Source organism: Lentinus tigrinus (assembly GCF_003813185.1).
Source record: "Lentinus tigrinus ALCF2SS1-7 unplaced genomic scaffold L226scaffold_9, whole genome shotgun sequence".
Lineage (NCBI taxonomy): Eukaryota > Fungi > Basidiomycota > Agaricomycetes > Polyporales > Polyporaceae > Lentinus > Lentinus tigrinus.
In genome coordinates, this window is record NW_027137918.1 from 1,243,233 (window position 1) to 1,259,237 (window position 16,005).

General features: G+C 57.3%; 6 protein-coding genes across 6 annotated transcripts; 2 read left to right on the top strand and 4 right to left on the bottom strand.

The window, feature by feature from the left end:
- Positions 1-1,317: 1,317 nt before the first annotated feature.
- Positions 1,318-4,391, bottom strand: L226DRAFT_400036 (HET-domain-containing protein). The gene is made up of 6 exons (XM_067674558.1): positions 4,245-4,391; positions 3,855-4,186; positions 2,828-3,785; positions 1,705-2,772; positions 1,507-1,645; positions 1,318-1,424 (listed from the first exon to the last, which is right to left on the bottom strand). Exons 2-6 carry the CDS (start codon positions 4,055-4,057, stop codon positions 1,375-1,377), a joined length of 2,418 nt encoding a protein of 805 aa, XP_067536755.1. The 5' UTR covers positions 4,058-4,186; positions 4,245-4,391; the 3' UTR covers positions 1,318-1,374.
- L226DRAFT_534238 (uncharacterized protein) lies at positions 4,256-6,184 on the bottom strand. The gene is made up of 4 exons (XM_067680622.1): positions 5,806-6,184; positions 5,610-5,750; positions 5,090-5,187; positions 4,256-5,037 (listed from the first exon to the last, which is right to left on the bottom strand). The coding sequence occupies exons 1-4, from the start codon at positions 5,863-5,865 to the stop codon at positions 4,668-4,670; spliced, it is 669 nt and encodes a 222-aa protein (XP_067536756.1). The 5' UTR covers positions 5,866-6,184; the 3' UTR covers positions 4,256-4,667.
- A 267-nt stretch (positions 6,185-6,451) lies between these two features.
- L226DRAFT_522549 (kinase-like protein) lies at positions 6,452-8,861 on the bottom strand (the record flags this gene model as incomplete). The annotated part of the gene is made up of 2 exons (XM_067678766.1): positions 6,452-8,053; positions 8,112-8,861. The coding sequence occupies 2 exons, from the start codon at positions 8,859-8,861 to the stop codon at positions 6,452-6,454; spliced, it is 2,352 nt and encodes a 783-aa protein (XP_067536757.1).
- Positions 8,862-9,096: 235 nt separating this feature from the next.
- Positions 9,097-10,662, top strand: L226DRAFT_400063 (SYF2-domain-containing protein). The gene is made up of 7 exons (XM_067674559.1): positions 9,097-9,364; positions 9,443-9,692; positions 9,774-9,958; positions 10,013-10,035; positions 10,075-10,143; positions 10,201-10,297; positions 10,356-10,662. The coding sequence occupies exons 1-7, from the start codon at positions 9,173-9,175 to the stop codon at positions 10,422-10,424; spliced, it is 885 nt and encodes a 294-aa protein (XP_067536758.1). The 5' UTR covers positions 9,097-9,172; the 3' UTR covers positions 10,425-10,662.
- Positions 10,663-10,764: 102 nt separating this feature from the next.
- Positions 10,765-13,359, top strand: L226DRAFT_534240 (Gpi1-domain-containing protein). Its single transcript, XM_067680623.1, has 13 exons — positions 10,765-10,967; positions 11,018-11,171; positions 11,223-11,437; positions 11,496-11,712; positions 11,763-11,871; positions 11,926-12,170; positions 12,235-12,441; positions 12,500-12,639; positions 12,700-12,814; positions 12,868-12,914; positions 12,968-13,007; positions 13,063-13,238; positions 13,292-13,359. The coding sequence occupies exons 1-12, from the start codon at positions 10,857-10,859 to the stop codon at positions 13,221-13,223; spliced, it is 1,761 nt and encodes a 586-aa protein (XP_067536759.1). The 5' UTR covers positions 10,765-10,856; the 3' UTR covers positions 13,224-13,238; positions 13,292-13,359.
- On the bottom strand, positions 13,182-15,880 carry L226DRAFT_485405 (uncharacterized protein). The gene is made up of 7 exons (XM_067677110.1): positions 15,737-15,880; positions 14,711-15,680; positions 14,530-14,655; positions 14,057-14,474; positions 13,859-14,000; positions 13,496-13,797; positions 13,182-13,435 (listed from the first exon to the last, which is right to left on the bottom strand). The coding sequence occupies exons 1-7, from the start codon at positions 15,818-15,820 to the stop codon at positions 13,408-13,410; spliced, it is 2,070 nt and encodes a 689-aa protein (XP_067536760.1). The 5' UTR covers positions 15,821-15,880; the 3' UTR covers positions 13,182-13,407.
- Between the last annotated feature and the right edge of the window lie 125 nt (positions 15,881-16,005).

Consider the following 16,005-nt stretch of genomic DNA (forward strand, 5'->3'; position numbering starts at 1 on the left):
GCTAGCTCGCGTCGCGGCTCGGGGGGCGATTCGCGGCTGTTCAGGCCTGTTCCGTCGACAAATGGTCGAGTGCGGTCGTGTGCCTCATAAACGTGCGCGTCGCACGACCATCCCCGCGCCCTCCCATTGGCCCCCGCGATGCACGTGTAGCGGCCCCAGCTGCCTGCCTCTTCCGGAAGGTTGGGTCGTTCGCATCGCTATGCGTCTCCGTATCATGCTCGCTGCTCTATCTAGACTCCAGACTGCGCCCTTGTTACAGCTTGGCGTACCACCGCGGTCAAGCTTTGCCGTGGCCAGCATGCTTGACTGTATTCGGTCACGTCCAGCCGCTATCCATCTGTCAACCATGTGGATACGGGGCGACAAGTCGGCGAGTCGCACAAGTCTCTCGACCGCGCGGGTATGCGCAGCGTCGAAGAGCAGTCAGCGTCATCCTACAAACGTGGGAGAGCTCAGCTGAGCGCGGACCCGGCCAATCTGGCATAGTCTCCCCGAGCGGAAGTTCCGTTCTCGTAATCTGGCGCGGAGCTCTCCATTGCATTAGCAAACTCTTCTCCCAGACCGTGAACAGAAGCCTTCTTGCTTGTGAGTCTGAGAGATCAGGAGCGTCGCATTCTTCCCGCACGCAGGTTCTCGAGCGATAAGCCGGGACGAACGTGTTCTCCCGCTGCACATCAGTCATTTCCTTATTCCACAGGGGGTATGCGTCTACCTACTTTGTAATGCTGTATACTTCACTGCAGCCGCAGTGAATGCCTGTAGTACGTAGAGATGTTATCCTCACAGAGTGAGTTGAAAGTGACACTGTCGAAGAAAAGCCCAGACAACGACATTCTGCTCTACAAGGGTATGTCCTTCATCGGCCTACCATCTACCTGAGATGCTGGCATGGACACATGCGCACAAGCTAAAGGGGTTGGTTGTGCCACGTTCATACCCAGGGGAACTATGGTTAGTCGGCGTGTGGTACGCCGCATGCTCACTGCCTGTTCGGGATATTCCGGCGCCATACTCCAGCAGGCACAGGAGGCCGAATCCGGAAAGCTAACACTTGCGAGGGTAAGTACGTGCACGGGTACGCACGCAAAGCCAACAACTCAGAGCATTCGGCTGGAACAATGCGCAGTGGTTGGGGGTCTTGCTCTATATCTAGCAGAAAAACTGCATGCATGGGTCAACGGGGCAATTCATCCAACTTCACGTAAGCGAGGGGGTACTGCGTCCATATGCCAGACATTGCCGTGCTGTACCAGGGGGTAATGGAGGAGATTGTCGGCAATATGCCGACGCCCTTGGACAGTATGGTTGGAGGCTTGCAAAGCGACACCGAGTGCGAGCAACTACAAGGTCCTTGCATGGCTTGTATGTGCCGGGTTACGAGTCGCCATGAGACACTGGACTACTCGGGACAGGATTCTGACCGTCTTGAGTACATGCAGCGGCGATATGCAAACTATTATTCAGGAGTGTCACTGTCCGCCGTAGTAGAGCTCGGTGTTGGAGCACCTTCTGGATCTCTCTTCATATCGTCCAGTATTTTGCAGCACTTCTCCCAGAGCACTCTAGTCTGCTGGACAAGCCAGAGCCTCTCTTCGCCCCCTCCGTAAGGCGCGCCCGGGTCCATCGCCTCCACGTCATACTTCAGCTGTCAAGAGCACCAAATGTCAGTCCCAGTAGGCTCGTCTACAATACCACCCTCCTTACCTCCTCGACAGTCCTGGCGACGTCTTCGCCCGCCTTCCGGATGTCTCCCACGCCCCAATAATACAAGAGGTTATGCACGAGGTACACTTCATCGTACAGCGCGCGGTACGACGCCGAGTCCATGCTCGGCATGTCTGGATGCCGCCTGGGCACGACGTGCACGACGAGCGTGTCCGGGTTCAGATTGCACGGCGTAAACGCCACGCGGAACTTCCAGTATCCCAGGAACCACGTCGCCTTGTGTTCGCTGTCGCCATACGGGAACACCTTCGTGCGCAGCGTCCACCGGTCGATGTGGTCCGTGGCGCAATCGTGCGGTCGGGTGTTGGCATCGTCCCCGCCCGGGCCGGCTAGCACGTCCGCCCACAGAGCACCCTGCTGAGTCGGGCGGGCGTCGGCGTCGGTGTTCGCGTCCGCGTCCGCGTCGGCATCAGGAAGCAGCGCCGGCGGAGCTACGGCATCGCATCGACCGAATCGCAGGGTGAAGCGCACGCCCTGATTGTCCGAGAACGCAACCAACGCCGGGGGGCTCCCATCCCACTGCGGATGCTCCGGATCGCTCCTCCACAGCGTCGACGGCGAGGACATCATGAGCCAGTTGTAGTGCTGGTACCGCCACACATCGAGCGCGCTGAAGCGGAACGGGGCCCGCAGGGCGGTATCGAGGGTCAGGCCCGGGCGGCGGAGGGTCGACCGCGGGTCGACGCGCGCCGCGACGGGGAGGCGGTGGAGCAGGTCGACGTCGGCCCAGCGTATCCGACTGCTCGACGGCGGCCACTTGCGTCCGAGGCACGCCAGCTGGCCGTCCTCGATCGCCCAGTATGCCAGGCGGTTCACGCAGATGCAGTGGAGAGGGCGGGAGGGGTCGGAGGAGCTCGTGCATGGCCCGAAAAGCAGTCCGACGTTCCAGTTGGTGTCTGTGTCGACCCATGGCATGAGGATGAGGGTGCACTTCAGGTCTGCCATGTCGATGACGGGTATGTGGGCTCGTGCGGAGTATGGCGTGAGCGTGAAGGTAGGTCTAAGGGCGGTCTCGGCGAGCGGTGTGCCCTGATATGCCGCAAAGGACTGACGACAAACTGTGAGAAGTAGAATCAAAAACCAATCGTTCGAACCAACTCACCATCACAATGTTGTAAAACTCCATGGACGGGTTGGGCGCGCACAAATAAGGGTGCGAGTCGTGATCCTGCATATCGCAGCCCAACCCGAACGCAAGGCTATCCTCCTCAACGGGCCGCAGCTGCATCGTCCAAATCGCAAACGGCTTCGTGCTCCACGCAAACAGCGTCGAGTCGTCGTAATGCTTCATGATCTCCTCCTGCAGCCGCTGGAACGCCATGTCGCCCTCGCCATACAGCGGCGGCATCGTGACGCCAAAAATGCCCATCAGGCAGTACGCCCCGTCCTCGACGCGCGTCGTCTGCCGGTTCGCCGCCCACGACATGCGCTGCGCGACGCTGAAGTCCGCGATCGGCCGCTGGAGCGTGAGCACCTGGAACGGGATCGCCGTGACCTCCTCCAGCAGCTCCGCATAGTCCGCCTTGGTCCCCAGGGCGCCCCAGTCCGCGGCGAGGAACACGACGAACGAGGGCGCGAGGAGCTCCTGCAGCGTCCACCCGCGCCTGAACCAGTTGCTCGAGCCCATGGAGCCCGAGCGCCGCGTGTGCAAGTGCAAGTTCCTCGTCTTGGACGTCAACTCGGAGCTCGAGACGTCCGCGAGGTAGGCGTAGCAGATCTTCGCGAGCGCGTACCAGCGGAACATCGAGTTGATCGCCTCGGAGAGCTCTGCGCTGCTCGTCTTGTCGATGCAGCAGGTGTCGATCCACACCCAGCGATACCCGTGGCTCGCTGCGACCTCGCAGCACCGCCTGATCTTGTCCGATGGGTGGAGCAGGTCGCGCGGGTTGGTGTCAGTGCCCTCGCAGCGTGTAGAGAGGGCCTTGATTTCCTGGAATGTGTGTTCCTTCTTGTCCCAGACGTGCGAGAGGATGGCGTATCCGTCGGGAACTTCTTCCGGGGAGACGTAGTAGTGTAGCTCTGCTCGGTCGGTGCTCAGAAGCCACATCGTGGTCCTGTACCTTGAACGTGAAGAGGTCAAACATAAGCCGTCGTGCAGTTGTGAATCGTCCAGCTGAGGACGCACCTACGTGGATGGTGGGTTTAGGCCAACCAGCGATTCGTGGCGATAAGAAGGACGGCCTGAAGATATGTGCGTCTTTCTTAGTGCTAGTGAGCACCCCGTGGCACGCGGCACAAGCCGGCGCAGTCCCTTACGGCCCCACCAGATGGCCTGGCCAGAGCGACTGCAACGTATGTATTCTACCGTAGGTACAGCACGGCTGCTGATCATCGATCCAACAATTCATCGGATCCGGGCTCTGCAGCCCGCACTCGAACTTGCAGCAACTTCTGCTAGCACAGCCGCCGGTCACCCAACAGTTGACCGTCCTCGTCTCCACTTCCTGCCCTACACGAGGTCCTATAGCCGAGAACGAAGTGTCATCAATGTGCAGATCTCCCAAAACAGCGCGACGCACCTCGCGAACTTCCCGCACTCGACGACACACGGTCCGGAACATGCCAGAAAACAGCGATCGTGTATTAAAGAGCGTAAGCTGAGGTCCTCGGCCGGTGCTATGCTATATAGACGGTACATGGCGTCGTGAAGAGTCGTGTGGGGTGTCATCTATAGACTAGATCTAGGTACGGATATAGTTGAGGACGAAGCAAAAGCAAGCCGGGGACCCGGGGTGGTCGGTCAAACACACGATCCTGTTATTCTCCCAATTTCCATAGCCGAAGTAAAAGCAGAAAACGAAGCACAGGAAAACGTAGAACAGATTGAGAGATCGATAGTCGAGGAAAGGAACAGTCCGACGACTATGTGCAGGTCGACTACCATAGATGAACAGATAGATGATAGAGAGATGCTTGCGCGTACTTCCGCCGCCCAAATGGGCTTACATGAACATGGCGGAGAAGACTGCGACGGCAACGCCAGCAGCGCAGGTGAGCACGCTGACGGGGATCGTCGACGCGCCGTTGCCTGCCTTGGCAGACGCCGAGCCGGTGCTGCTGGCGGAGGCCGAGGTGCCGGTGGCCGCCTTGCTAGTCGCGATCTTCGAGCTGGTCGTGGTCCCAGCCGCCGCCGACGTCGTCGCAGGGGCGGCGGCAGCGGAAGTGGTTCCAGAGGCGGCAGCGATCTGAGCCTTAACGTCTGCGGAGAACGTGCCGGTCATGCCGGACATCGTGTACTTGGATGAGAACGCGAGAGCGGGGTACGCAGAGTTAGTCGCGTCCTTCAAAGCCAGGGACTCGAAACGAATGAAGCTGGACTGGTAGTCAGTCACCCGTAGAAGGGAATCGTCATCGAAACACTGACTAGTAAGCACCGTTCTCGCCGACGCTGGCATCGGGCGTGAAGACGATCGAGCTGGTGGACGCGACGTTGACGGAGTCAGAGATAGACTGAACCATGGTCTACACGAATGATGTCAGTAAGGAACTGTCCGACTGATGAAGACAATGGGGCAATCAAATAGCACACGAGCTTCGCAGCATGGATCATACAAGAGAGAATGAAGTGCAGATGCCTATACCCTCCCCTCCTCTGTTTGAGAACTCGTGGTTCAGAAATGAGCCTCGTAGAAAGTGTTGGGGGGCAGACGGAGGACGTGATGTGACGCAGTTTGATGCAGCTCGCAACCAGAGCGCGCAAGCATGCACGATTTGTTCCGCAGTCAGGAACACTCAACAAACATCGCACCCAACTGCCTGAGCAAGCATCTACTGCCACCGATGACAGATGTTCAGAGCCGGCATGTTGATCACCCCAAATATCGGCGACCTTGCCCAGCCTCATCGCGCCTCGTCCTCGTCACGACACGAAACCCGACTCTCACCTGCTGCTGGGCGTTGCCAACGTAGACGGAAACCTTCGCGTTGCCGAAGTCAGCAAGGGAGGGAGAGGAGCCATCGTCCTGCCACGAGATGGTCTGCTGCTGGCCAGCAGTCCAAGCGGTCGTGCCCACGGGCGAAGTGGTCTGTGGTCGGTAGTAGAGTCAGTTGGATGTCCCCTTCAACGACACGACGACGTACGTAGATCGTAGCGAAAGCGGGGGCAACAGCCGCGAGAATGAGGAGCGCAGAAGAGAACATCTTGACTATCTGATTGATTTGGTAGTGGTGGTGAGTTTGGGTTGTGTGGGCTGTTTGGCCTAGGGCGTGAGCTGAACGAGCGGACTGGGTAGAGAGCGGAAGGTGCGCTGAAGAGCGACGAGAGACTGGGAAGCACGAAGGCTTGCGGGGACGAGGTCAAGGTCAAAGAGGACGGATGTGTCTGAGCGAGAGGAACCTGCGTCGCTTGACAACCCGCTTTTTCTGAGGGTTCGAGCGGAGACCCAATTTGATACTTCCCGAGGGCGCGTTCCTGGCGCTCCGCCTATTCCTGGATGATCGGCGTCCAAATATGTCGTTGGGCAATCGCTTGCGATCACCGAAGGCCGCCTACCAAGCGTGCTGTGTGGTCTTCCGGCAGGCCGCAATGCATACCAGTTACGTAGCGTGGAAATGAATGGACATTAATAGCATGAATACGAAGGCAAACATGGACAGAAGATGTTACAAAACAACGATGATATCCGGAGCTCGACAAAACAAGGAAATTCGCCAACATGGACTAGGACGAAGAACATTCAAGAGAGCGCAAAGTGATTTGACAAGCGGCGACTCGGAATGGATGAGCCTAGTATGGCACCAGGCCCTTGAGTTTGCGTAAAACAGAACGCGCCTTCTCCCGCCGCCCATGCCCAGCGACTTGCTCCGGAGCCGGGGAACAGCGCAGCGTCGCCATGGGTGCGTTCTTGTCGCCCATCGTGGCCAAGAGCGCGATGGTGATTTCGTGCTCGAAGCTCAAGGCGGGGCCAGCATGCTTGGCAGTCGATCTCCGTGTGCCGATATTCGCGTTGCGCCTCATTGAGGGCCCGACGTGTGCTGCCGAACGGGTAGGATGTGACGGATGCGCGTAGGAGGGGTCGCTCGAGAGCTGGAACGCCCGCCGGAGGTCGTGCACCACTGGGCGGCGTCGGAGCGGCGCCGACTCGGACTTGCGTATGGAGGGGAGGGTGACGTCTGGTACTGGGTGGCACGAAAGGAAGTCTGACGACCCCCCCTTCTCGCATATGTTCTTCACCGATCCAGGTGACGACGAGTCCAGACTTGGGATGGTCGGCAGCAGCGAGAGCGGAGGAAGAGCGATGGACCAGTCGGTGGACAACCCCCCAAGTTCTTCAACAGGTTGTTCTTGGGCATCCGCGGCGTCGAAGAAGGGAGGACTCTCAACCTGACCTTCGAATTCCACTTCTGATGGATAAGACTGTTCGCAGAGGGGTTGATTAACGTCGAAAGGGATGTCTCCAACCGCCTCAATCCACATGTCCACGTTGCCATCGCACTCGTAGCTATCGTCACCATCGTCGCCAGAATATGCGCGCACATCTAGCCTCGTGTCTTCGTCCACCTCGGGCCAGACGATTTTCGTGAAGGGAGGATGCCGCAGGGCCGCAATGTCGTCCCATAACTCTCTGACTGGATCGAAGAACGAATGTCCCATAGCCCGTGAACCATGCAGACGTTGGTCCGGATCGCGGGCGACGAGTTGCTCGCAGAGATCCACAAAATCCGCGTCGCCGTCGAACGCTGGGTGTCGATGTCTTGCGCCATCGCTCGCGCAATCCCAATGGTTGTTGATGCCAGCTGCGACATTGCCAGAAGCGAGCTCGCGAAGGGTCACTCCCAGGCTGTAGAAGTCAACGCGCTCGTCGTACAGCAAGATGTTCCGGCCTTCCATTCCAGGGGGCGCCTCCAAGAGCTCAGGAGCAGCGTATCGCTCCGTGTACGACACTTGGTCGTTCGCAAAGAGCACAATCGAGCCGAAGGTAGCCCGTGGCTTCTGAGTCCGAGGCCGGGCAGTGTTGCAGGAGAAGTCAGGAGAGTCTTCGTCCCCGAGGTTGTATCGCGAGACAGGCAGGAATCGAGCAGAACCAAAGTCTGTAATCACAACATGTCCTTCAACAGAGATCAGTACGTTCGCGGGCTTGATATCTTGATGGACGATCCCCTGAGTGTGGAGAAATGACAGCCCGAGGAGCAGCTCAGCAGTGCAAAGACGCAAAGTGTCCAGTGCCTCGTCGTAGGGCGTAGATAGCGATGTGGAAGAAGGAAACGCAATTGGGAGTGAGACGGAGTTCGGCAGGGTTTGCCGGGGTGAATGTGGGTATCCGACCTCGGGGCGTAGATGGAGTTGACTTCTCACCGCAGGGTGTGAGAGCGGAGCACAATGCCAATACTGAGAGCATATGTTGAGTCGCCTAAGATATGGTGCGATCATAGTCGAGAGGACTGACCGTGACCATGAACACATGCTCCTTTGTCTGAAACGCAGAGTGCATCTTCTGTGTGAACGCAGCTCCCAAGGAAGAGTCGTCCATCCCAGTGAGCATCCGCAGTATCCGCACCTCGGTCTTGACCTCTGTCACATCGTCGCGCCGCATGTCCTTCTTACCCAGCACCTTGACCGCCACCCGGGTCGAGAAGCTCGAGTCGGCCAGAAGGACTTTGCCGTAGCCGCCGCGTCCAAGCGTGCCTAGGAAGTTCAGAGAAGACAGGGAGAATCGCGGAACGCCAGGATCTTGTGTGTCCGGGGAGTGTTGAAGGGAGCCAGAAGAGCCGATAACTGCTAAGTCTTCGTCGAGCGGCCAGGAGGATGATTCGCAGAGATGGAGAGCGGTACAGTATGTCGCGAGGTCGCCATGGGAAAACGCGAGTTCGTCGTGGAAGCCCAGTCCAGGAGGAATACGCGGAGGGTCGTCAAGATTGGAGCAAAATTTCTCGCCAAGTGTATCGACAGGTATACGAGCAGATGCAGATGTTGAGACGCCGTTGGAACAGATGCGTTGTCCCCCCGTCGCAAAAGCCTGGTGATTGGGATGGGCTGAGAGCGGTCGAACGGGCCCTTGATGCGCCCGGAGAGAAGAAAAGTCTTCTTGCTCAGATTTAGTACCATAGTGACATTGAGGTAAGAGAAGAGGGGGTCCGAGCGGAAAGTCGTTGTCGTTCTGTAGGGTGTAGTATGTCCGACTGCGTGGATGGTACATGGTTCAGTTGGCCAAACGCTTCTTGTGTTCAAAGAGTGTGCATATAAAGAGTGAAAGGTATGAGAGAGAATTTTTGTAGCGCGTTGGACTTAAACGAAAGAGCAGTTGAAGTCGAGGTTGGAAGATAAGTTCATGGGGGTTAGAGAGTAAGTCGTTAAACATACTTGCCTCCCATATACGGTCACTTACGTAACGAAGAGGCGCCTTCGCGGCGTCGACAGTGGACACGGCCCAGTGCAACTCACCTGGACCACCAGCCACCAGTCTACCGTCACCCCTGCCTACTTGTCGTCTCCGTTCCACTATACTCAATGTCGTCTGGATCATCGAGCTCGGCAGCGAATGTGATGCACGATATCGCTGAAGCGGCGGAAGAATTTGTGGACAAGATGAACTCAACGGAGGAGGAGGACGCTGAGGCAGAAGCAGGCGAGGCTACGGAAGGCGGAGCCAGTACTTTGGAGGAGCGCAAGAAGAAGCTTGAGCAGCTTCGGCAACGCATGGTGAGTGTTGCGCTCGCAAATCCCTCTTTGATGCCCAGTGCATGGCGACTGAACTGGACCGTCTTCGACTGTGTGCAGAGGTCCTCGGCGCAAGCGAACCGCGCGTCGGTCGTTGAGGAGAGCACAAAGGCGAAAATTACTGCGCGCGAGACGGCACGGCTAGAACGCCAGCGGAAGCTTGCGGAGACCCTGAGGCAGAAGGCGGACGCGGAGGATCGTGGGGAGGATATCGAGCGGCAGAAGAACTGGGAGTACACCATCGAGGAGAACGACCAGTGGGAGAAGAAGCTGGCACGAAAGGCTAGACGTGCGGATTTCTCATTCAACGGTGAGTCTGTGCACAGGCTATCATCCCCTGGGTCAAGTCGCGGTCGATGCGGGAAACATTGTCTGACTGCAGTTGTGACAGATGATGCGGACGCCGCGCGGAGGAAATACAAGAAAGACCTAGACTTCATCAAGCCCGACCTCGAGAGTTACAACCGCCAAAAGGAGATTGCGCTTGGTCTTACTGCTGGAACGTTGTCGAAACCCGGGGCGGCGAGCAGTTCGTCCGCCGTGACGACGTTCGACCCTTCAGGAGGCGCCTTGCAGGTACGTCGCCCGCCCTCCACCCTGTACAAGGATTACGCTTAGCTTGTTACTCAGGTGGCTCCGACAAGCCTGCAACAGCAGCTGGCGGCTGAGAACTTATATCGCGACGCGAATAGCTTGCTGTATGCAGACAACAAGCCCAGCGAGGACGCGATCGACCGCGTCATCAGCAAGATCAACAAGGAGTGCGTGCTTTACCCAACGCCTGATGCTCCCGTACTGACAGTCATCTCTGCACCTAGTGTCGACAAGAAGAGCAAGTTCTCCCGGAAACGGGCCAACGAAGATGAGGGCGATGTCACGTACATCAACGAGCGCAACCGCGTCTTCAACAAGAAGGCGAGTCGTCCTGGTTATTCATTCTCCGGGTGGAGGCTGACACTTCTTGTCTCTGCAGATTGCGCGCTATTACGACAAATACACTGCAGAGATCCGGGCCAGCTTCGAGCGTGGTACCGCTCTCTAAGTATGGTCACCTTTCTCAGTGCTGTTCGTACTTTCGTTCGGACATGTTTTGTATTACTATATTGCTCGTGTATTCTATCCCGCCACAGCCTAATGCCTGCATCGATTGATGTAGTAGTGGCTAACGTCCACCGACGTAGCTCGTACGCAACAGCTTCGATCTTCCTGTATGGCTCTCGGACCCTTGGTGCCCAGATGACAGTACCGGCGTTCAGCCGGAGTGAGCTCACCACGCCCTCCTCGCCACAAATGAATGATGTGGCTCTGCCTGATCTAATCTTATCTATGCACAGTCAGTGCACAGCATCTTCCGGCGAGTCCTCGTCGCCAACTGAAGTTGAACACTCACTACCAGGTACTCCTGTTCTTGGCTACCTGTCCCCTACGGCGTCACTGTAGAAGTTTAGCGAGCTTTAGTCTGCAGGACTGGTCAATGGGAACAGTAGTGTTATGGCCTGCAGACCTTGCAACGTGTGAAGGGACTTTCTACGGCTGGACGCGACCGTTGACTTGCGTGGTCGGAGTCATTCCTGGGTCATATATCGTCCGTACAACAGTGTTCTTGTGGGCGAAGGCTTACTTCTACCTTTTTAGAATGCAGGAGCTATCCTGGAGTCTGCAGTCGTCCATTCACAATGGCGCGGTGTCCGCCATATGTTCTCCGGAGATCCGACAATCCTTGGACGCTGTTTCGTCACGAGGAGAGCTCCTCCCACCCTATCCTTCTCGGATAGCCGTATCAATTTAGGTACGTGACCCTGGAGTGAAATGCACGAGCGGGGTGACCAAGTCTACACAGGGAGCGTGCAGCTTGTCTACTACCAACGACATAAACGGCAATCCATGCGATTCTATTCGTTCAACTTCAGCGAACTTGACATCCTACCGTCACAGGAAGCTCAGAAGACTCTCCCTGTACCTAGCACAGATGTACATGAAAGATCCCTGAAGGCAGACTTCACACGACAGACTCCCAGGAGAGGATCAGCTCTCGACGGTGAGGTCCTGTCGCAGGTAACCCTTACTTCTCGATCCCTCAGCTAGCCTATCCCACTGACGTAGATATATGCAGGTCAATCTTGCTCATCTCTTTGCGGACATCGTAGACCGCCAGTTGGGCTCTGCGAAATTGGCACCCTCATCTTCGCTTCCTGGTACGCCTGACTTGAATCGGCCAGGTGGCAGAGCTGCCGATCTTCGGACCAGTGAAAAGCGAACTGCAGCTTCAGCAACCATCAAGAGAGGCGCGGAGACATTCTACACTCTTTCTCGCATGGTGTCTACAACAGGTGCGTCGCAGCACTGCTGAATTACACTGGTATCACTCAAGGAGCTGCAGCGGAGCAGTTTGACGTGCGATATGAACAAGGGGTATACGTCTTTGGGGAGGTCCCATACGTATACAACGATAAGGCACGCACAGTGCAGTCTATCTCAAAGTATATCAAGTGAGTATCCATCCCCCAGTAATGCACTCGCTACTCGTGTTGATCCTTGTCCAGGTTCCACAATTGCGTTTGGCTTGTTCTCAACGACGTTATCATTGGCGTCGCGTTCGGATCCTTCCTCTGCGATAATCGCTTCGTCTTCGCCCGCTGGCTGCACTACGGACTGGAAACGTACCTGGTAGATGGAATGCAACGGGCTTTGCTCTGGCTCAACAACTGGCCTGCTGGGCTGAAGCTCAACACCGAGCTGAGCCAGTTCTACTGCCACTCCCTCATTGGCGTGGTATCAGTATGGGGCTGTACGTCTGTCTATCTACTTACTGTCCTATGGTGGTATTGACAATGATCATACCTTCTTCCCAGGGCTTCTGGGACACGCTGCTCCATACTTTCCTGCGTTGATCTGGCTCATCGGTGTAGGAGGGTGTTGTGGGATGACCGTGATCGTCTCGCTCCTCTCCGACACGCTCAGCGTTCTCACAGTACACCTATATATATGCTACTACATCTCCGCGACGGTGTTCAAGCAACAGCTGAGCCTCGCAGGCTCGCTCTGGAATCTTTTCCGAGGTAAGCGTTCCCTCGCTCATATGCGTATACGGCAGGCGAAGCATTGAATTTGGCACAGGCAAACGGTACAACGTTCTGAGGAACCGGATCGACACCTGGGACTACGACTTGGACCAGCTGCTGCTCGGCACGATCCTTTTTACCTTGCTCGCCTTCCTCTATCCCACCGTGCTCACATATTACGCGCTATCTGCAACCGTGAGCATCCTCTGCCACCCTCGTCTGGTCCTCCTTGTGGCTAACAAGTACGTCTTCTAGGCCCGACTCGCGGTCATCATCTGTCATGCGATGTTCGACACCGTCACTGCGCTCCTGAACCACTTCCCGCTCTTCGCCTTGCTACTGCGTGTGAAGGACCCACTCCGTCTTCCAGGTACGTTGCCTTCTCTTTGTGCTCCATGGCTCGCTCACCTGGGCGACCATCAGGCGGCGTTTGCATCCAAACCTCTCGTACAGGTTCTCTCACACTCGCGGTATGTACTGGAATTTTTCTTCGTGACAAGGGCTTTTCTCAGAGCAACTCCAGAGTCAACCCGCACCATTATCCTCGATATTCAGGCACTATGGTGCGTGCTTCGGACAATTGACTTGTCCCAGCATAATTGACACACAAGTTTGCAGCCCACCTTGCCGGAAGACTATCGACGCACTATCATCCTCTTCGGATGCTGCGCCAGCTCGCATCTGGACGGCTCCTGAGTCCTATACCGAGGGCTTCCATTCGGTACAGCATGATACCCACCGAACCTGGCCACAAAGGAAAGGACTACAGTGGTCGCTGACAAGACATGTAACTCGTAAGTACGTACTATATACAGTGGGTATGTAAGAGGTAGAGTTAGCTGTACAGGTACAGTATAGCTGGTGTTCCTAGGTCCGATAGTGGTGTCAAGATGCCAAGCATATAGCATATCCAGGGAGCATAAGTAAAGATCCGCAAGAAGAACCGCTTCTACAGTACATTCCTCACCGCTTCCGGTACTTCCCTCCTCGCCTGCAGCGTGCACAACTTCATCAGAACGACCCACTCATCATAGGTGACAAACACACTCACTGAGCATCCTGAGCGACCAACGCCTGCTTCCGCTCGTGCATCCGCTGCGCCTCTGCGTTCATCGCCTCAACCTCCTGCGTGTCCGGGAAGCCGATGTTCCAGTATCCCGGCGGAGTCTCCCCGCGCGCCCAGTGCTGCCGGTGCCGCGAGATCTCCTGCTTGTGCTTCTCGATCGCCTCGGCATTCCGGTCGTCGTCGCCATCCTCGAACGAGTCGCGCTTGCGCTTCTTATCCTTGGACTGCGGCGAACGCCACGCAGGTGGCTGCAGTCGGCTCGGAAGAGGGCCGACAGCCTCGTAATACTGCGTGTCCCGGGGCCAGATGAGCATGTAGAGGTGGGTAGAGCAAAGGAGAGGGACGTACGTCTCGGCAGCACTCGCAGTCCGCAGCGTGCATGTGCTTGCGCTTCTCCTTGTCGCGTACGACCTCCTCGAACTGGAAGTTGACCCCGTTGTTGCGCTCGGGATCGATCTCGTACATCGCGTTGATCGTCTCCCTTGCTGCCCTACGTGCAGACGTCAACAACAAGACCCAGCCTGAGATAACGACATGAACACGCACTGGGCTTCTGCGCCGTACCGTCCACGGCCCTTGTATATGGAGTAGCTCGACGGATGCTTCTTGCTGGGTGTGCTCGGGGCTGACCCTGTGCCGTCCGGCGCGTTCTCGTCATTCTCGGTCACGCGTTCCTTGCCCTTCCTTGTAGGAAGGGAGACAGGCGTATCAGGCAGACGAGCCTCACGGGGCGGCGGGTATTGACGGAATCGATTGGACCTCGAAGGAGAAGACGGCGGGGGCATGGTCACCGTTTCTTGCTTGATCCTCTCTTTGCCTTTGCCGGATTGCAGTGGCCGCGGCATGGAGACGGGCGTATGGAGTTGGTGCTGCTTCTCTCGACGAAGAGCGGGTCGTGGCGTCATGTCTGTGACTTGCGCTGGAGTCAGCGGGACCATCTCCGGGGGGAAGATGAACGCTGGCCCTGTGTATATGCACCCAATCAGTCTCGTAAACGGCCCTGGCCAGAGATCACGTACCTTGCGATTCAATCTCGGTCTCCGAAGAGTCGCGGTCTGGCGCAGGTGAGCGTGGTCGCTTCTGCGGTGCGGTGGACGGTGGTACCTCGGTGACGTTCTGCTGAGAGGGATATAAGAATTGCACCGCTGTCAATGCGGATCGTGAGTATGAGCGCGGGTTGACAGCGCAGGTGAGGCATACGTTGCGATTCAGGCTCAGTTTCAGACGACCCGGCGACCTCGTTGAGGTCGGGGATCACCACAGACGGTTCACGCTTGACGGCCTTGTGCGGAAGTGGTTTGATTACCCGAGGTTTAGTTGGAGTAGGAGCACCCGACGACGTGGGCGTGGGCGAGGACGAATTCACGTCCTTTGAAGTCAGGACGGGGGGAGACGGTGTGCGTTGAGAAGACTTTGCGGGCGTAACCAAGCCGGAACGAGAGCGCATGGTCTGCGTCCTCGACTTCTTGTGTATCCTGTCCATGGTAGGAGTCTTCGCTCTTCGCATCGCCTGTTTCAGCGATACCGAAGACGAGCCCTCTCCCTTGTCACCTCCACCATCGCCCCCATCATCTTCGCCCTTGGGGTTGAGTTTCCTACGCTTGTGGGCAGCACGTTTGGCCTCGCGCTCCTCGTAGAAATCTCTGAATGCCTTGTAGGTTGCAAAATCTTTCTTGTGTTGCTCGTCGGCCTTCTGCTTCGCTGTCCGCAGAGCGGTGTACTTCCCCTGGAGAGTCAAAAGCTTTTCCTGGACGTCCGCGAGCTCTTGCGCAACACCCTGTGCACTCCCGCTCACCTCCCCCTTCGCATTCTGCTCTTTCCGCGAGTCCTCCAACGTTCCCTTCAGCCTCTCATTCTCCGCCCTCAGCTCCGCCATCCCCTCCAACGCGTCCTGGAGCGCGCCCAGCGTCGACTTGCTCAGCTGCACATGACTGACCAGCTCCGCCTGTAACGCCTGTACATGGCCCGCAAGCTCATCTGCAGGGTACTGGCTCAGCTGTTCGAGCTGGCTCTGTTGCGCTGCGCTGCCTCCATCGGCCTGTGTGGCTAGCGAGCGTTCGGCGTCGTCGAGGTCCGCGTACCCGAGCTTCGCCGCTAGGCGGTGACCACGCTGGATGGCTTCAAAGACCTCCTTGTTGAGGCTGTCGTTCAGATGCCTGAGCTTGTTGACCTACAGACAAAGTAGTCAGTGGTCGGTCGATGTTTGCGCGAGGTCGCGTCGCGCACTTTGTTCTCTAGGAACTGGACCTGCTTGTTGGGCGGGTTCGTGGTGTCCTTGCCGAGGACCTTCGGAATGGTGGTAATCGGCATGCACAGGCACCAGGGCGCGAGCAGCCCTGGTATTAGGTCACGATGACGGGAAGTGTAGCGAGAAGGAGGAGGAGAAGAAGAGGTCAAGACGCGCGGGCGGCAGCGCGCCTCTAAACACGTCATCACGTGACCGTAAAGGGCCTTTCGCCGCTCGCGGGGAGTCGGGACGCATGCGATTGTTTGCA